Raw genomic sequence first — 20982 nt, 5'->3', positions numbered from 1 at the left:
ACCTCTGGTGGGCGTTCAGCCTTACTGGTCTACAGACTGCAGATTCAGGTAGGATAAACTAGGCGATGAGGCGCTAACACATTAGAAGTTAAAGGGACTGGACGTAATATCTTCTTAAGCTAAGCAAATGAATGTGGCCGACTGTTGGACTAACCTGTATTGCACCGATATTCTCCAAAAGTTGATCTGCATTGGAAGCACCTAACAAAACAGAGCTGACACCTTCATTTCTCAAACACCAGGCTGGAAGGAAAAGTACAAATGTTATGGACAGCATTGTTCATATTGCACAACGAAGAATCTAAACGATCCCCAGGGGAGAGTTGAAGAATGAATGAATTGACATTTTTCCTTACCACTGCAGTGCATTGCTGGACAATATTGAAAAATATTTTTTTAAAGCTTCATATAAAAGAATAGGCATTGTGGATTTTGAAACCTCATCCCAGTAAAAGCTTCCACCAGTGCAGGCAAAGGATAAAGCACAGAATTGTCCTGCATCGTGGAAACACACATTTTCCAAAACCTTACCAAAGCTAAAGTTTAAACAGAACATTTGCATTCGCAGATACAGCTTGAACATAGGTGGCTCACCTACACTTTTTAAAATTACAGCATCATCATGAGAACAGGAAGAGGACTTCACAAAAATGCGAATGATACCCAAGTGAAAAGCACTGCCCTGTGCCCAGTTACTTCATCTGTAGGTCTTCATAGGAAAAGATTAGGGCACATGCTTTGAGGTGTTCCAAGGCAGGCTGATCATCGAAATACCTGCCACTCAAACCGTCGCTCTTTCTGTACATGTTAACAGAACGTGCAGGCAACATTTTCCACAGGTCTTGGAGATATTGTAATATTTCAATATTCTTGCAAGCAAGATCAACGGACTTGAGAAATGTCTAGCAATATCAAGGGAAAGAGTACATTCAGATGACATCAGTTGCAGGTTTCCCAGACCTTTTGGAAAATATATATTCGGTGCCACAGATATTTGTTATCCACAGGAAAGGTTGCCTGGAATGTATTCTCAGCTGTGGATGCATTAAAATGACAGTCATAAAATTGCCACTTTTATAATTCATCAAAGAGGTGGGTGGAAAGGTTGAAGATGAATGATTGCAATGTAAGGAAGGCATGGTATCAATAGTAGACACAGACACAATAGATACAAGTTACGAAAACATTTATTTACACTTTTGATTGAGACAGTAGAATTCCTTACTGGCCAAAACTATGAAATGGGAGTAATCTCTACAATTAAACAATAACAAATACGTCCAAGTCAGTCTGATCAAAATAAAAAGGCCTATGCTAAGAAAACCTAACTTTGCCCTCCATATTAGAATAACAAATGTGTTGAGGGCATACAATATGAAAATAGTGTCTCAAAAGGAAATGTCAGAATGGCTTCAGCACCAACTCCCTTCCCCAGGTTTAACCCCACAGGGTCTAGAGAGTCTCTCAAAAAACAAAGGATGGGGGATGGCACAATTCTGTCAGTCTTGCTTACTTGTACAATTCAACAGTTAAATCTTGGGCTTTCAAATTCTGGTAGTTCAATCACTTCTTTAGGTTTTGCCCTCCTTGTCTCAGTTCAAACATTCTCAATTTTTCACAGTTCTGCACCTACTTCCCTCTGCTGGGTTCAATCCTCTCTCTCCTTCGTGGGGGTGCCCTTGCCCACATATTATCTCATTTCATTTTCACTGTCGAAGACTTTCAAGACTGCAAGCATTTTACGTAGACCTCTGCATGATTACTTCGACCTCTCTTTCAACACTCCTTCCATTTGCAATCAACATCATTTTATGGCACCAATACCTCTTGGTCCTTATGATTCTACTCTCTTTAGTCTGCCCCGCTTGGCATTTTCAAAAGTTCATGTTTAATACCAATGTCTCTTGGTATTTGTAGTTTTTATCCTCTTTTAGTTTCAAAGTTCATATTCAACACCAATTGCTTCTTGGTACTTGTAGTTCTTATTCTCTTTTAATTGTCTTCTTGGCCTTTTTCTAAAGTTCTTATATTTTTCTTTTGCCCTCTTGGCATATTTCACTGTTCACAAACGTTCCAAAGTTCTTATATTTGACTTTTGCCGTCTTGGCATATTTCACAAATGTCAGTTTCCTCGTATTCAACTTTCTTTCTTTATCGCGGTTTCCTTAGATCTGCGTGTGCAATATCTTTCACAATCCAAAAACATTTCACAGAGACTTTTCTAATCTCGCAGGACCACTCTGCTACTTTGTATCCTTGTCTTTTAACAATTGTTCTTTGCATTCGTGTTTAATCGGCACACACACAACCTTCAACTTTCAAATTACAGTCACTTTCCCTTTAACATCAACCAGACTTTTGTTTCCCTCGATATCTCACTGGCTATGTTAATTGGATTGCTTTAATATCTTTCCTGCAGCTCAAGGCCGCTACCAACGCCTCTTCTGCTCCTCCCCAACTCCGTCATTCCCCCGGGAGGGTCACAGGTTGCTTTCTGGCATCTCAAAGGCTTCTTTCCTCAACTCGCTCGGATTTGCTTTTTGAACGCTCACAGCCTCCCCGAAAGCATGGAAATCTTGCCTGGCTTTCTCTTGATCCTCTCAACTGTTGATCAGCCCGTTGGCCTTCCACCTTCCACAGCCTGGTTAGCTCCGGAAGAGCTGTTCCTTCTGGTACCCAGCTTCGCTCAAAGTGTGCACCACCTTTTATCTTCAGAGGGAGTGTTAATAAGTGGCAGGTGTACATTGTTAGAGCTACGTGCCTGACGCTGCATGGCCTCATTACAGGGACAGGACCAATGAAAGTCGGGGGAGGTAATCCTTCTGACCTCATTCCTCATCTTTGGTGCAGTACTGTTGCCTGGGGAAAAGTGGAGAGGAATTATGGGAGTTGTAGTTTCCCATAAAATAAGCAGGGATAAGGGTTAAATGGGTTGTGGAAAATGGAGGATACCATGTCTCCCCATTGGGTGCCTCTCCCCCACTCCTCGAGGACACCCTACCCAGGTGATCCTCCCTCACTTGTCCACCCCCAGGGTTGGTATCCAAAAGCAATGGCCTTTCCCTGCCCATCTGAGTAGGGGATCCCCGGGGACTAGATTGTGAAACACCCTCTGGTTTTTCATAGCAATGATAAAGAATGTGTTATACTGCAAACGGTGGCACAATGGAATAATCCTCCTTCAGGATGTGGGTCTGGCAGCATCCATCCATGTTATTCAACCAAGAGACATGGGTTGGGTGTGGAGTACTCATTTTCTTAAGATATTAACCATAGGTTTTAAACAATTTCTTTCTGTCTGTAGCATCAGGAAAGTGAGTAAAAGCAAGAATTACAGTGCAGAGTAGGCCAACAACTATCACCCCACATCCACTGTGCACATGGCGTGGCCACTGCATAAAAGGAGTACACTACGCCCCATTAACTCGGTTCTCCCCGGTGCTCTGCAGCTGAATGAAACCTTGCATAGGGAGAATTTAGAGCAGCAAAAGGCTGAGAACAATACCAATCAATACCAATCAACAGCAAAATGTGAACACACCTGTCTAGTACAGGCAGGTAACCGTTCTTTCCCTTTGCCTTTAGGAGAGGGGCAGAATGGGAGGCGCTGAGGATTTTGTGGGTGGAGAATCCATAGAATGAACATTACAATAAAGTAATTCTTCCTTCAATAGATTGGCATTGTTTGGTATTGTATTGTTTATTTATAAAAGTGCCTATACACAGCCAAGTGTTTCAAAGAACTCAAGGAGGGTCGGAACAGTGGCGAAAAACAACAGTCGCTCAGAGCCCTTGAAATTCTGAGACGATAAAAGTCTGCACAGGCAGAGTAAGTGCGTAAAAGACATTAAACAGTTGAGACACAGCAAATAGGCCAGACAGCAATTCTGCAGTTTTACCAGTGCAATGAAGGGGTGAAGACAAGGAAGAACAGATAGAGGATCTTCAGGCATCGGGGCATTCGGATGGCGCAAGTGCCCAAACGGTCAAAGGGAGGGGGACGTCCAAGTGCACCCAGTCAGTGGAGTCTGGGGTAAGTACAGAGAGAGCCACTCTCTTGGGTTGTTTCTCAAGTGCAGTGAAGGTGGGTGGGGTGTAGGGCCCTGAGGCAAGTGCAACAGAGGACTGGTTGGGGTGCCCCGGACCTGTGAGACTGAGGTACACCAGGCGGCTAGTCAGCATGCTGTAAGGAAGAGGAGGGAGGGAGCGAGGGAGGGAAAGGGCAGAGAGATAGGTTAGCAGGGTAGAGGGAGAGAGAAGGAAGAGGAGAAGAGAGGAAAAAGGTCTTGAGGAGTTTCCAGAACTTAAGAAGATCAGGCTCAAGACGGAGGGCGGCAAGGGAGGCTATTCCAGAGGGAGTCACCTGCTGAGGATAAGGATCTCCCACAAAATCTCTGCTTGGAGAACCAGCTTGCTCGCAGAAAGTTAGAGGTAGATAAGCGGAGGGCTCGTGAGGGACAGTATTTAGGTAGGCAGCGTTGCAGGTAGGTAGGTCCCAGGCCACTGAAAGCCTTGCGGACAATGCAAAAGGCCTTGAACTTGATCCTTGCAGCCACGGGGAGCCACTGAAGGGATTTCAGCACCAGAGAGATGCAGTCCCTGTGCTTGAGGCTTGCGGTTCTGTTCTGGATGAGTTGCGCAGGGCAGAAGAAGGGAGGTTGAGGAAAGGTAGAGTACCTCTGAGGAGGTGTAGCTGATAGATCGAATTTTTAGAGATGTCCGAAATGTGAGAGAAGGAGAGAGTGGAGTCGAAGATGACCCCCAAGGCACCCAATTGCATCCTCCCACAGATTCCCCAGCTAGATGGGCTCTCAAAGAAGCATCCAAGTAAAGGTCTGAAAGAAAACAACATACAGCAGAACATTCTGCAAGACTACTTGACCAAAACTAGAGTCTCTGCCACTTAACAAATTCGGACAGTAGTGTTTTGGAAAATATTTACAGGAACAAACAGGCTACCGCCTGGCTAATCTTGATCACTGGCACCTCTTCCCTTGGTAGCGCCAAAGGTGCTGCCACTCCTCTGGTGGAGGGGGTCTTGAGCCCTGATGGCAGTTTCCTGCCTGTTTTATCATAACACTCTGTAATACAGCATAGCATCCAACAAGACAGGGTCTGTGTAGTCGCAGACCATCCCTACTTTGCCTGGGTGAAAGATGAAAGGCTGATCATCCTTACGGAATGGAGTAGTCCTGGGCACATAAAAGCTTGATGCCATCTTGGGGTCCTGCCTGTGCAACCTCTCCACCTCCTTGGAAGGATGGGGAAAGTGGAAATGCTGGCAAAGGAATTGTTTGGTTGACCTGGAACTCAGCTATACCTTTTGGCAGAAATGAAGACCTGACCTGAAGAGTAACCGAGGGGTTTGCAAGAAAGCCTGTATCTAGCTAACTTGTTGAGCACGGGTGATTGCCACCAAAAACACAATTTTTAATGTTAGAAGCTGAAAAGAACAGGAGTGCTTGGGCTTGATGGGATAAGCCATGAGGAACAATAGGACAAAATTAAGTTCCCAAAGGAACCACAAATTGCGTTGAGGAAATGTTCATGCAACCCTTCAAAAAATGGGCAACACAGGAATTGTAAAAAAAATTAACCTTGCTCTGGGCACGATTTGAAAAATGAAAGGCACTCGGGTAACACTTTACTAGCCAAGGACAGTAAACACTCCACAACCATAGAGGAAGTGGGGCACAATGCAAGAGAGGGTGCTTGTTCCCCTAGCGCTCCTCAAACTTTCTGCACCTGTATGCGCAACTGGACCTCCTCATAGGTCTATGTGCAGACAGCAACACCTTGATGGGTTGATCATTAAGCTCCCAGCCATCATACTACATCCTCCCAACAAGCACAACTGAAGTTGGTGACAGGAAATTAGGGGAAAGCATAATGGAATACAAAAGTTCACTCGTCCATGAATGCGTCCCCAATGCCCCTCTCTGGGAATCTCCTTTGAACAGAAAAGCTTGCACTTCCTGTTGTCCCTCATCGAGAAAGGGTTGTCTGAAGGGGCTCCTCAAAGATTGAAGATCCCTGAATTGACCACCAGCAAAAGTGTCCACTCATTGGAGACAGAGCCCTGCCTACTCATGGCATCTGCCACCCCATTTTTCCTCTGGCCAGATGCACTGCCAAAATGGAGATGCCCTTCTACAGAACCTAGAACCAGAGTCACATAGCCTCGCTACGCAAGGGGCAATGACATCACACCAGGTGCAGGACCTTATTGAGTTAGTGCATGGCCATTGTATTGCCCATCAGGTGCTGACTTTCTTCTCCTGGATGGAGGACAGGAAAGTCACCAGCACCAGTTTGATGTCCCGCAGCTCCAGGAGATCTGTATGCAAGGAGCACTCCACCAGTGACCCACTCACCTGCAGACACCGGAGTGTCAAGATCTGATGAACTAGAGCCTCAGAGAAGGCTGGGACTTCTGGAAGTTTGTGGAGAATCCCAGGTTGCGATGTAGCCTATTGGTGTCCTCGAGGAGGTTCAACACCTGCTCTGGCGAACAACCCCAAAGACATCAATCATCCAGGTAAGATGCAGATTTACTCCTTCCTGAAATGCACCACCACCAATAACATCAACTTAGTGAAAATCCTGGTGGGGCAGGTTAGGCCTAATGGAAGCACTTTGAATTGGTAATGAGTGCTGGCTCACCAACAGAGCCTGTAGTATCTCTTTGAAGGTCATCATCCTGAACGTGCCCTTCCTCAGGAACTTGTTCAACCCCCTGAAGTCTAGGATGGGATGCAGGCCTCCTCTCCTTTTCGGCACTAAGTAGTATTGGGACCCGACCCCTCCAAGAATGGAAGCCTCTCCATGGGCCCCTTGGCCAAAGGATCGAGCTCCTCCAAGTGGGGCAGCTTTGGATCTTCAAAAAGGAGCGATGGGGGACTACCTGAGCGTTTGGGAGAAAGGAAGGCAGTAGCTGTTCTGAAGAAGTTGCAAAACCCAACTGTCTAAAGTGATGTCCTGCCTTCTCTTTGCAAATATTAAGATACAAACTATAACCAGAGCAACGTGGGGGGTGGGGAGGAGACCTTAAAGAGGCTTCGAGAAAGACGGCACCAATGGCACTGAAGATTAACCCTTAGAAGCGGCCCTACCTTTACCATGGTAAGTATAACATCTCTGAGCGGATGAATTGTGAAAAACCTAAACCTCTGAGACTATAAGCCAAACAAGCGGTCTTGGCTATCTGCTGAGCTGCCAAACTCAACGACTTTACTATCACCATAGAGTCCTTGCACCTCTCAAAAGACTCATCAGCTTTATGCCACAACACATTAACATACAAAATACTTTGATGGAATACTAAAAGTCTCATCCACAAGACTATCACTGAAATGGCCCCCATAGAGCATCCAACACAATTTACTGCATCCAAACTGGCTTGTAGCGCTTGACACACCAGTTCTTTTCCATCATATATTATATCCTGGAAGCCAACCATAATCTCACCTTCTGGTAAGTGTGTTGCGTCTTCGAACACTACGGACCACAAAACGTGCAAAGATATAGCCAGCTCACACAAGGCATTGACCACCCCTAGGGCCATGCTCCTGATGCAAAGATCTCCTTGATGGTCTTACCATCACTGTCCGGTGAGAGAGGTGAGTAAGAAGCCGACAACTTGATATTGACCATAGCAATCTGAACTACTGCAGTGTGCCTCGAGAGGAACACAAGGTTTCCTATGTCAGTTTGTACTTTTTAGCAAGCTCCTTGTTAATGGTGGAGCACAACAAGGACTCTGCCACAAGTTTAGTAGAGGGTCAGCAATTGGGCTGAAGGTCCCTACCAATGACACATGTGCAGTGGACGTCAGGGTTGCCTTCAATGTCGACCGAAAGCGATACCCATAGAGGCTTTGGAAAAGATAGCTATGATTGATTTCTTTCTTACTTCTCTCTAGACGTGTGTTTAGAAGGAAAAGAGATCTTAAAACATTCAGAGTTGAAAGAATCCTCACTTTCGTCCTCCTCGATCTATGCTGCCTCCTCTTCTTTTTACGGGAGGATTAGGAAGATGAATGCGGTGATTCATTGCAGGAGTGCAAGCATTTCTGCACCTTCATATGCCTCCTGCTTTTCCTCTCGTCCCTCTCCCCCAGAGTAGACTCTTCCGCTTCTATCTCCAAAGACTACGGGAGAGATGGGGCCGGTGACTTCAAAGGGGGATGGTTTACTGCCACTTTGCCAGCCCATTCCCTCAGTGCATTGGTATTCATTGACTGAAAGGAAATGCACTGCTCTACATCATGATCCACCCTCAAACACCAAATATTGGGTGCGTCTGTAATGGACATTTTGGAGTTACTGTCCAGACAGGACTAGAACCCTGATTGCTTGGAACACGCTATGATGGTGCAGCAAAAAAAATAAAAAAATGGTCTTCTCGATTATGCAGGGGCAAAGGCCTGCCCGTAGTTGATAAAGTGGAATGCAGGTGATGGTGATCGAGCTGCACAATGCCACCTGATGAAAATGGTGAACAGCTAGAGCTGGAGCATATCTATCTAGATGAGGAATGTGTAGTCAGGGGCAATTCGTAAAAATGTAAAGAAAAATCTTTCAATACTGAATGCAAAGAGGTAAAACCTAAATGAGTAAATATAAATGAAACAAATGATTATATTGTGTTTTCCAATGTACTAAAGGTATTCCAAACGAAATGTTACAGAGCTTTTGATCTTTCTGGCATGTATGTAGCACTAGCCACAAAGCTGATTGATTGTATTGAAATTCTTTATATTCAAAATATTTTACAAAATGGATAAGAGCATGCAAAGTGAATACATTCGTTTGAAACCGATTGCATGGATAACTCAGGGGTCAATTTAAACTAATTAAAACGTTTATATACAAATACGGTGTCGAGCTACAGTCGCTTTGTAGAGTTCAACGTGTAACTGAATGAAGCACTAAAAGTAAAAAAAAATACCCTAAACACAGGTGAAAATAAAACTTTATTACATACATATTCAGTCCGCTTACCAATTGCTAGCTGTGGTAGGGTGCAGCCCAAGCGCTCAGCAATAGCTTGTAACTCTTTCAGCTTTGCTTGTTGACGTCTTCCTTCCTCACTAAGGATCTTATCTTTTAGCCATTGATAACCCTATACAACATGAAAATACACATCAGCTACAAGAACATACAAAACTCAAAGTTAGAAAGAATTACCTTTATTACGAGCGTGGACGTGAAGGGAAAAGGTGTCAGTAATAAATTTACTGACACTTTTATTGCACCTTCATAATCCAAGTGTCACTGAAGGTTTTACCTTCACATTACCTTCAATGAATGGAACCATTACCTGTGGGGCCATTACCACCAGATTCCTCCAAAACACCAATTTAGTTATATGGGATAATGGGGAGTAACAATGCCTCCCCAGTTGTAATTTATCAGGTGTCCTCCCAAAAAGAGTGGTGGTAATGGTAAACCAGTTTGGCGTCATTTGCCCTGGAAATATTGCCATCTTTTAAGTGGGGACCAAAGTGTTTAATCAGATGATGTCTAGATACACTGTAATGTGGCTTACCAAACATGTGACTTCTTCGCTGCACAATTCTACCATGCGCTTTCCTTATCACACTTGCTGATAACACTTAATCCGTCTGAAAGAATGTTCTCTGATAAATCTTTGCCAAACCTTGATTTCACCAGGTCAGCCAAGCAGGCAAATGTGGGCCAGTTTGGTGGAGGGCCACTGTGGTGAGTTATTCCATTTGGCAACTGGTCGTTTTTATCAATATTAATCACCTAAAGCACTTTACTATTGATTGATTGATATTTTATTTCTATCGCGCTCGTACACAAGTGTTTCAGAGCGCGACAAGGCAAGGGAGGGGAACAGGGGAGAACAAAACAGCGATCTTACTAGGCCCAGTGACATTGACAACGCGCAAGTGCATGGGAGAGGGGGGAGGGGAAAAGTGCCTGGAAGGGGGGGGAGAGGTGGAAAGTGCGAAGCAGAGGAAAAACAGATAAATAACAATAAATAATTAATAAAGGCAACAAACAGTGGTAATGCATACAGCAATTTGCAAGTGCTAGGTTTAAGGTAGGAGACAGGGTAGGTCCGATAAGTGCAGGAAGAAAAAAAGGGGGGGGCTGTATGGGTACATATACAGACCCCAGTGGAAGGGGTGGTCCGGAGACAGTGTGGGAGGGTGACAGGATGAGCAGGTACCTGGGCCCAAAAGACAGAGGATGGCCAGGTGCACGGTGCCAAGAGAGAACAGATCAGCAGGGGAGAGGGGGAGCGAAGGCAGAAGAAAAGAGGAAGGTCTTGAGGTGCTTCCGGAACCGGAGATGGTTCTCCTCAAGTTTTAGAGTGGCAGGGAGGCTTTTCCAGAGGGAGGCCCCAGCCGAAGACAGATCTACCCCCAGCTCGTTTCTTAGAAAAAACGACTGACCCTGAGTGAGTTGGAGGTAGAGGAGCGAAGAGCTCGAGAGGGGAGGTATTTGCGGAGGGATAGCTGAAGGTATTTTGGACCCAGGCCCCAGAAAGCCTTGTGGACAATGCAGAGGGTTTTGAATTTAATCCTTGCATCCACTGGGAGCCAGTGAAGAGATTTCAGAGCTGGAGAGATACGATCCCAGGGCTTGAGGCCAAGGAAAGTTCTCGCAGTCCTGTTCTGGATTAGTTGCAGATGGCGGAGAGTAGAGGCAGGTAGATTTAGAAAGAGGCTGTTACAATAGTCCAAGCTAGAGAGAACCAGAGCTTGAGATACCATGAGCTTCTGGGGGAAGGAGAGGAAAGGCAGAGTACCTCTGAGGAGGTGCAGTCGGAAATTTGACTTTTTAGAGACCTCCGATGTGGGCGGAGAAGGAAAGGGTGGAGTCAAAGATGAACCCGAGGTTCTTAGCCTCGCAGGTGGGGGTAGGAGGAGGGCCAAGGGAGGCCGGCCAGAGAGTGAGGGGAAAGGATGGTGAAGGTGTGCCGATGAGGAGGATCTCTGTCTTGCTGGCATTCAGACAAAGATCATTGGCGGCACACCAATCTTGAATGGCAGTTAGGCAATCAGAGCTGAGAGAGGGAGAGGAGGTGGCAGAGGCCATCCTGAAAATGAGTTGAGTGTCGTCAGCATAGCACTGGAAATTTGATCAGAAAATGGCAATGCAGTGGGCGAGAGTTGCCAGGTATTGGTTGAAAAGCCAGGGCGAGAGGTTAGACCCCTCGGGAACACCACAGGTAGAGAGGAAGATAGATGAAAGGAAGGACCCAAGTTGGACCTGGGAGGGTCGATCTGAGAGGAAAGAGGTCAGCCAGGCCAGAGCCTGATCAGTGATACCCAGGTTTTCACGGAGACGGTTGAGCAGGATGGTATGGTTGACCGTGTCGAAGGCAGAAGAGAGATCGAGGAGGATGAGGACAGAGGGAATGTTAGAGTCAAGGTTGGTGAGCAGATCTTCACGGATGTTTAGGAGAGCAGTTTCCGTGCTTCTGGCAGCTCTGAAGCCAGACTGGTGGTCATGACGCAGCCAACAGAATTGGAATGAAGGTTAAGCTGAGAGATGGCCAACTTTTCCAGGAGTTTGCCAAGAAAGGGAGTAATGGAAATTGGGCGATAGTTAGCTGGACAAGAAGGATCAGCTGTGGGTTTCTTGAGAAGAGGATGCGCAAAGGAGTGCTTCAGAGGGGAGGGGAAGGATCCAGAGGCAAAGGAGTGGTTGCAAAAATCAGCAAGGGCCGGAGCGAGGGTGTCAATGTGGTCCTTGATGGTTTTAGAGGAACAGGGATGAACCTGTTTTGAAGAGGCTTTCATAGATCGGACTTGTCTAGAAACCTCGTCAGGGAGGAAAGGACGAGGATGGTGGGAGGGTGGCTAAAGGAGGGTCAGCAAGCACAGATGGAGAGGGAAGAGGAGGAGTGTGGGTGTCCTGGGTTTTTTAAATGAAGTGAGAGGCAAGGGCATTGCAAAGAGCCTGGAAGGCAACAGGAGGGGTAGTGACTGCAGCAGGGTTGGCCAGCTCCTTGCAGATTTTAAAGAGTTCGGCCTAGTTGTTAGATGCGGCAGAAACATGAGCTTGAATGTGGACTCTCTTCTTGGTGAGGACAGAGAGTCGGTATTGCCTTTGTAGCAGGCGACAGGCCAGTTTGTCAGAGGATGAACAAGAAGTCCTCCATTTCCTCTCAGCTGCCCTACACTTGCGTTTAAGTGTAGCTAGGTCAGAGTCATACCAGGAATTGCACTTGGCTTTGGACTTCAAACAGATCCTCATGACAGGGGCAAGAATATCAAGCGTATCAGAAATTGAAGAGTAGAGCAGAGACAGGGCTGTATCAGGATGAGAGACAGCCAAAGGTGGAGGGGGGGAGAGAAAATGGCGGCAAAAGCCTCAACTGACACACGCTTCATGGGCCGGATGTCCGAGAAGGTAGGTGGCAGTGTTGGGGTAGGCTTGGCTTGGGGGGAAGAGAGGGAGAGATGAGAGGAGGGAGTGATCGCTCCAGGAGAGAGAAGTAGTCAGAGGGATGGAGAGGGGGAGGTCAGAGGAGATCAAGACATCGAGTGTGTGCTCTGCAGAGTGAGTCGGGCCAGAGGGGAGGATGGACAGGGAAAGGGAGTCGCAGATGTCACGGAAGAGTACAGAGGAGGAGAAACGAGAGTCTAAATGTATATTCAGGTCACCGAGGAGGAGAGGTCTGCCCACTGATTTGACCAGGAGGCCGGTAGATGGTAACCACAGTAAGAGAATGGGTAGGCGAGAGAGAAAGCCTACAGACAAGGCATTCAAAAGAGAAGTAGGTCTGAGTGGGAATGATAGAGGCAGGAATCCACACAGGAAAGATCAGGGATACCCCCCCCCCCAACCGGACCGGGAGGATTTGGGTGCTGAGAGGATCTTGTACCCATCAGGGAGGAGAGTTTCAAAGCTTGTAACAGAGCTGGCCGTGAACCATGTCTCAGTAAGACCAAGGACATCAAGGTCTAGTTCTTCAAGGAGGTGGCAGATGTCAGAGGAGTGTTTGACGGCAGAGCGAGAGTTGAGAGTGGCAATATGAAGAAGGTTGCCAGCCTTAAAGACCTTCCGGGGAGGGGTACAGATCAGAGGTACTCCCTGCGGAGGAGAAAGAGCCCTAGGAGGGGCAGAGGAGGAGGAGGAGAGAGAGGGCAAGGTAGCCAAGTGGGGAGAGGAGGGGACAGCAGGAGACGAGAGGAAATTGATGAGGCGAGGGAAGCGCCTATCAAAGAGGAGGAGATTGGCCTGAGGGCCTTGGACCATGACAGTGCCATTTAGGTAGACATTTATGATGACTTTAGAGGAGTCGAAGGAAGCCATGAGAACTTCCCAGCGAGTGCCACCAGTAATGGGAGAGGAGGAGATAGGGCAGAGCACAGAGACCATATGAGGAGTCCATACTATGCACCATTTGTCACAAATTCCCTAAAAGATGTGATCCTAGGTAGTTCAACAGTTGGTCGTGAAAAGTAAAAAATGATATAATTTGTGATTATGGTCCACATTTTCATGTTTGACAGAGTGAATTATTTTTCTATCCGCTTCTGACCTTGTCCCCAGTAAACATTAGGTAGTCACAAAATCCACCTCCAAAACAAAAGAAAAATAATGTATGGATTAAAATGAAAATCACTGTCCATAATCTCTATATATTTACAGAAGTAAAAACTGCGCTGGGAGTGTTTAGTAAGAATAGTTTTACGTGATGGAGTGCAGTCAGTGGCAGATGCTGTGTTTTGTGAAACGCTTGGTGCAGAACAGTGCTTTTGAGAAGGAGGAGCTTGTAGCAGCAGAGGATGCCGTTGGACGTGACATCGCTAAAATTCTCCCCTGTAGACTAGAACGCGACAGGGAGTGCGGTGACGCAGTGCAGTCAGTGGCAGTCCGTGGCGGTTGCGGATGGATATATTTTAGCTGTTGATGACACGTTTCCTCACATGGTTCTCTGAGTAAGTAATTTTTTCTCCTCAACTAATCGTATCATTTTGAATGGCTTCCTCGTACCTCTTATGCAATCAAGTCATAGGAGACTGAAACTTCTCTAGTAAAGGTGTAATTATTTACCTTTGTAAATGCTGAGCCGGAAACTATGGTCTCTACCCGGCTCTGCTCTTCATCTGACTTGGGAAAATCCCACCAACGTCTGCTCCCAGATAAAACTGTATGAACCCCTGCTACTCTACTCAACGGCTTTGTGTCAAGCAAGTCTACCGAGCCCACAAGTTTTTATTAATCCATAAATAACTTAGGAAACCTATTGTGCCATCCTATGTTTTATTAATCTCAATTCCCGAGAGAGAGGAAAACACACTTTCAACGCAGGAGCTTAATATGACAGATGTGGACCTTTTAAACTGTGTATGGACTGAAATTACATCCAAACCCATTCTGGAGCTCGCTGAAGAGGTTTTGTCTTCTTCCATTTTGACGGAAGCTATTTTTCCTTGCTCGGAAGTCCAACAACGAGATGTCATGGAGGAGGAATCCTCGACTGGTGCTGAAGTCTTGAACATGTTTAGGACTGTAGAGAAATGTTATCATCTGCTCTAAACGATCCTAACGCTTTGGTTAGGCACTGCCCCTCAACGCCTTCCCTATTTTCACCACACTGAGTGGGTAATACTACTTCAGGCACCCCACGCGGAGCTATCACAATTTCAGCTCTAAACTTTGTTTTAAATTCCCTGGTTTGTCTTTAGGAGAATGTGAATTCTAATTTTATGCACCGGAAAACATTATTTATTAGCTACTTTAAATGCTAAAATGTCCTTTGTGGAGGGCTTTAATATCCTCGGGATTTTATGATCTAAAGTTACAGCCTGTTATTCGCAATGCTGTAACTGTCCGAACATTGGACGTTACTCCTGAGATTTGCAATGGTTCTCCTGTTCTTAGACAGATAGCAATCTTCCCCCATTGGTTGGTGTTGTTGATTCATCTGATGCATCTGTGTTACCTAAATCTATCCTTGTAAATAATAGTTTTTCTAGTGAAGTCATCGAAATTGTTGAAATAGACAACTCTCCTGATTCCTCTCCCGCTCTTTGTCATTCCAGAGTCCACTAAATCTGACCCACTAAACGATTCTATTTTTTATCAACGGAAAAGAAGAAAGCGGTGCAATGGAAGGAGGAAAAACAAAGAAAATAAATCTAAAAATATTAAATCAAATTGTTTCTCTCATAATCAGGGTTCTAGGATGTTTCTACGAAATCTATCTTCATTGGAAAACGTGGATAATATCTTAATGCTGGTAATGAATTTTGTTCAGATAAGCAAAGATCTTGCTCTGATGTCGCCCCCTTGTTTCCACATTCCTTCTTCTGCCATCCTTCGACACAGTGTGATGACATATCTCTAAAGGAAGAGATTCCGGAGGAGTTTTTGAGTATATCAACATATTACATCAATGACAAGTCCGATAAAATCAACATGTAAAAATAGATAATCCAAATGTGTGAATTCCTTTGTCCTCAAAGGCCCTTCCAGTGGTTCCTTTACCAGTCCCCACTGGTCCAACTGTTCTTTTACCAATATCAAAATGTTCTGGTGCAAAAGATCTATGAATTGAGTCAAAACGCCAGTTTTTGATACAAGAACAAAAGAGAAATAGGGCTGTAGGCACTGCAGTCTCAAGACCGCTCTATCTGAGTCCTCAGCTCCTCTTAATGCTTACAAAACTGTTGTTGAGAAGTCTTTATTGCTTGAATGAATTCAGTCCTCAGAAGAGATTGTTTTAAACAGATTTAATGTGTTAACTTTATTTCACTCTTTCCCAAGTCTGCGCCCAATTGTTTCGAAAAAACAGAGCAGGTTGAATTTTTAAATGATGAAAAGTTGGATTGGGCTTTTCTTCATATCAATTCCAAAATAGTAGTAGTTTTATAAGAAAGGTCTCAATTGTTCCTTTGGGTATGACCCGACAGAAGTAAATCGAAATTAGATTTTGCAGGGTCTAAATAGAGCTGCTGTCATGCCTGCCGGACATACCTCTGGACCAGGAACAACTTCTCCATACAAGATGAGTTATGCCCATAGAACCAGTAGACCTTTTTACTCAAAATGGAGGTTATTCGATACATTGCCCGGAAAACAACGTCTGCATTTTTCACGTCGTTAATTTTCACGTGACTTAGGTCTGTCACGTGTAGCACGGCAGTGCGTACATAAGCAGCGTGGAAACTCCATTCGCTGCTTCTGATTAAGTCAATTTTGGCGTTTGTAGCTGAACTCCGGACCTGCGTTCTCGCATTCCTTTCAGCAAACTTCTTTGGCCTAATTTGAGCTTGTTTTCCTCCACACGCCAATTCCTGGGTTGCGTGTATCCTGTTCGCGTGCCAAATCTCCACGCGGACGCTGTCTGCAAGCGCGGCTGTCCTGAGCTGCGTGAATCCTGTTCGCGTGCCAAATCTCCATGCGGATGCCGTCTGCAAGCGCGGCTGTCCTGAGCTGCGTGAAGCCTGTTGGCGTGCCAAATATCCATGCGGACGCTGTCTGCAAGCGCGGCTGTCCTCAGCTGCGTGAATCCTGTTCGTGTGCCAAATCTCCACGCGGACGCTGTCTGCAAGCGCGGCTGTCCTGAGCTGCGTGTATCCTGTTCGCGTGCCAAATCTCCACGCGGACGCTGTCTGCAAGCGCGGCTGTCCTGAGCTGCGTGAATCCAGTTTGCGTGCCAAATCTCCATGCGGACGCTGTCTGCTAGCGCGGCTGTCCTGAGCTGCGTGAATCCAGTTCGCGTGCCAAATCTCCACGCGGACACTGTCTGCAAGCGCGGCTGTCTTGAGCTGCGTGAATCCAGTTCGCGTGCCAAATCTCCACGCGGACGCTGTCTTCAAGCGCGGCTGTCCAGGGCTGCGTGAATCTTGTTCGCGTGTCTAATTCTTCACGCGGAAATGCTGTCTACAAGCGCGGCTGGCTTGGCTGCGTGTATGCTGTCGCGTGCAATCCTGCATGTGTTTTTCTGAACTACTTCGAACTTTTGGTACCTGCGACAGTCAACAGGTGAGATTCTTATTTTGTTCTTTGTGGGAAAGGAAGTATTTCATGAACTATTGGAAGGTGAATGTGCACAGTACATTGGACGCTATCCTGTGGTGCACCAACCCTGTATCTAGCGAGAGCCTCGTGCCGTTCGGGATAAGTCTCCCTTACTAATCTTCCCTTCCTTTGTCGTTTGTTCAACTCTTGGGACTCTAACTGTCCTGGAATTCTTCAGTTTAGCCTTAAGGTCAGTGTCTGAATTAATCCCAAATCTGTGTTTCTTAGTATTTAACTTGGGACAGTGTTTTATGATACTTATCTATTCTAGGCATACTTCCTGTCCAATTCCCACGCCCTTTCCAGTGATCCATCTCTCTGCCTGTTTTATTCAGTCAGAGAGTTGTATCATTTGGAAGGTCTAATTTGACCTGCCTACAATCAAGTCGTGTGAAGATAGGATCCGGAAAAGCCCTACCAAATTGTATCCTTTTTGGTTACTGTATCCTTTTCAGTTGATACTTTGGTGATTTATGACAGAATCAGAAGCCATGGAGGGTACTGATCCTATAACTGTTTTGACTCAGTTAATTTCTGACTTGAGAAATGAAATGATTACAGCACAGGATATGCTACGGCATCGAATGGATGTTATGCAAGATGCCATGCATGTTACTCCTCAGGGAGTACAGATTCCAGCAGCCATTGCATCTGGATCTGGGACTACGACACCATCATTATCACAGGAAACTCTTAAAGTGGTTATGCCCACACAGTTTCCCTTTCGCTCCTCCGGAAAGGTTCACAGGTGATCCTAAAACCTATAGAACCTTTGTTAATCAGTGCCGACTTCATTTCCTTTGCCGGCCTAATTCATTTCCTGATCTCACTACTAAAGCAGCATTCGTGCTTTCTCATTTGGGGGGTACAGCTGCTGCTTGGGCAAATCCTTTATTGGAGTCAAATAGCCCCTTGTTGTACGATTGCGATGATCTTCTGGCTGCTATGAACAAAGTCTTTGATATGCGCTATGCTACTCAAGCCACAGATCTGGAGTTGTTGAATTTACAACAAGGTACTCAACCTCTGTTGGCTTACATTGCGCGATTTAACCAATTAACGGCCGAAACCTGATGGCCGGAAGACAAGAAGACAGCTGTTTTCTACAAGGGTCTTTCAGAATAACTCAAGGACGCTTTGTCCATGGTTCCAGTGGTTCCTAAAGGTTTTTCAGAATTTCTTGATTTAATTTTACAAATTGATGCCTGAAGAAATGCCCGCAAAGGAGAGAAAAAACCTTTTCTTCCGGCACCAGTTCGTTCTGATACACCGGCACATTCTTCGAATGATCCGGAACCAATGCAAATTGGCGCGGTGAGAGGCCGGTTGTCTAAAGCCGAAAGAGAGAACCGAAAGAGAAATAACGTATGTATGTAATGCGGTTCCTCCGAGCATTTATTGGCGGCATGTCCTAAAAGACCAAATAAGCCTTCGGGAAACGCCAAAACTCGACAGTAGCAGGAGTCCCTGTGTCGAGTGTTACATCGGACTCCATTACATTTCCAGCTCATGCACCGATAGCTGTTGAGATGATGTTACGCTTCAATGATCAAGACTTGGCTTCCAAGGCTATGGTTGACTCGGGAGCCACTAATAATTACATTGATATCACATATGCCAAGAAATGTTCTATACCCCTTATAGACAAGAACAAACCTGAGACTGTTAATACAGTGGATGGATCAATCTTGATTTCCGGTATGGTAACTCAGGAGACTGTACCTATTCAGATGACTTTATCAAATGGTCATTCGGAGGAAATAGTCTTCGATGTCATTGCGGCTCCTCAATACCAAATAATACTTGGACTTAATTGGGTGACTCTTCATAATCCCGCCATAGACTGGGTTACGGGATTGATCCAATATCCTTCAGTTTTTTGTAACGAACATTGCTTTACCAGCCAGGTGGTATTAAATAAATCACATATGTTGGCCTCTATTGAGGGAATCTCTGCTATCAATGTGGTACATCAGAAGGGTACGCATATACCAAGTGAATATGCAGATTTTGCCGATGTGTTTGATAAAGGTCAGGCAGAACAGCTTCCTCCAAATAGGCAATATGATTGTCCAATTGAATTGATTCCTGGAGCTAAAATTCCTACTGGTCGAGTTTATTCTTTGACTCTCAAAGAAGATGCTGTCTTGAAAGAATATATCGATAAAGCTCTGGATATGGGATTCATACGGCCATCTCAATCGCCGGCTGCTTCTCCTTTATTCTTTGTTCCAAAGAAGGAAGGAGACCTAAGGCCTTGCATTGATTACAGGGCTATTAATGACATCACCATAAAGAATCAGTATCCTTTACCATTGATTAATGTCCTGTTAGACCAATTAGGAACTACCAAGTACTTCTCTAAATTGGATTTGCGCGGCGCTTACAATCTGGTTCGCATTCGTGAAGGAGACGAATGGAAGACCGCTTTCAAGACGCGGTATGGCCTTTACGAATATTTAGTGATGCCTTTTGGTCTTTGTAACGCTCCCGCCACATTTCAGTTCTTCATGAACGATATCTTCAAAGATATGATGGATCAATTCGTGGTGATTTACTTGGATGACATTTTGATATATTCATCATCCTTTCCAGAACATGTTAAACACGTCTCAGCTGTCTTACAAAGACTTAGAGAGAATAAACTTTTTGTTAAGGTCGAGAAATGTGTTTTTCATACACAAGAAATTGAATTTCTGGGTTATGACATTACCAATCATGGTGTTCGAATGAGTCATTCTAAAGTGAAAGCTATATTGAATTAGCCTATCCCACACAATGTCAAGTCACTACAGTCATTTCTAGGATTTGCGAATTTTTATCGCAGATTTATTTGTTCTTTCTCCAAAACAGTGGCCCCATTGACAGCTTTAACTAGCTCTAAAATTCCATTCTTTTGGAACCAGAATGCTCAAGCTTCCTTTGAGAAGTTAAAAGAAGCATTTACAACTGCACCTGTACTTCAGCATCCTGATCCGGATGGTCAGTTTATCGTTGAAGCAGACGCATCCAGTGTCGCTACAGGAGCGGTACTCTCGCAGGTTTATGCAGAAACTAAGGAGGAGCATCCAGTTGCTTTCTTCTCAGGTAAACTTACCCCTTATGAACAGAACTATACTGTCACTGAGCGTGAATTACTTGCAATCAAAGATGCTTTCCGAGAGTGGAGACATCATCTTCTTGGGGCCAAACATCAGGTGATGGTGTATTCCGATCATAGAAATCTTCAGTCATTTAAAACTATGAAATGTCTCACAGCTAGACAGGCCAGATGGCATGTTTTCTTTGCTCAATACGATTTTCAAATTACTTATCGCCCTGCCAGACAACATGTCAAATCTGATGCTTTGTCTCGCATTGGTGAAGAGGTGAAAGAAGAATCATCGGTACAAAATAAGCTGTTGGCAGATCACGTGATATGTAGTTGTTCTGCACAACCTTCTCTAAAAAACGATTTACAGGAGTGGGTGAAACTAAATCCACAATTGATCCAAGAATTGAACATTGATTTATACAATGGTTTGCCTTTTTAAAAAAGGAGTACTTTTATCTACCATCTGATACCATTCAGAAAAAAAGCCCTCAGTTGGGGTCATGATTCTTTGATTGCCGCCCATCCTGGACAGAAGACGACTCTAGAGCTATTGAAAAGATGGTGTTGGTGGCCGTCTATAACACAAGATGTTATAAATTATTTTTCAACATGTTCGGTATGCAGTCAATGCAAGACTATTCCTGGCAAACCAGTGGGTTTACTCCAGTCTCTACCAGTTCCCAAAAAACCATGGGACATGATATCAATGGATTTTGTGGTTGAACTTCCAAGAAATAAAGGCTACGATACCATATGGGTGGTGGTGGACTACTTTACAAAATTGGCGCTTTTCATTACCTGTAATGGTGTACCAACAGCTGCTGGTCTGGCTGATCTATTCATCCGGCATATATTCCGGTTTTTTGGTCTACC

At 45.1% G+C, this 20982-nt stretch overlaps 1 protein-coding gene across 8 annotated transcripts in view; it reads right to left on the bottom strand.

Annotated features, from left to right (window-relative positions):
• KCNAB2 (potassium voltage-gated channel subfamily A regulatory beta subunit 2) overlaps nt 1-20982 on the bottom strand; it is a 1347681-nt gene that overhangs the window by 44893 nt on the left and 1281806 nt on the right. For all 8 annotated transcript variants that reach the window (XM_069610272.1, XM_069610273.1, XM_069610271.1 and 5 more), the window contains 2 exons: nt 9003-9123; nt 155-243 (listed from right to left, as the gene is read on the bottom strand). In XM_069610272.1, coding sequence (XP_069466373.1) covers nt 155-243; nt 9003-9123 — 210 coding nt within the window. The remainder of the gene's footprint in view (nt 1-154; nt 244-9002; nt 9124-20982) is intronic.

This window comes from Ambystoma mexicanum, chromosome 8 (genome assembly GCF_040938575.1).
Source record: "Ambystoma mexicanum isolate Mex_15411 chromosome 8, UKY_AmexF1_1, whole genome shotgun sequence".
NCBI classification, from domain to species: Eukaryota; Metazoa; Chordata; class Amphibia; order Caudata; family Ambystomatidae; genus Ambystoma; species Ambystoma mexicanum.
Note: the sequence above shows the minus strand (reverse complement) of the source record. Positions and strands in the feature narration are given on the sequence as shown.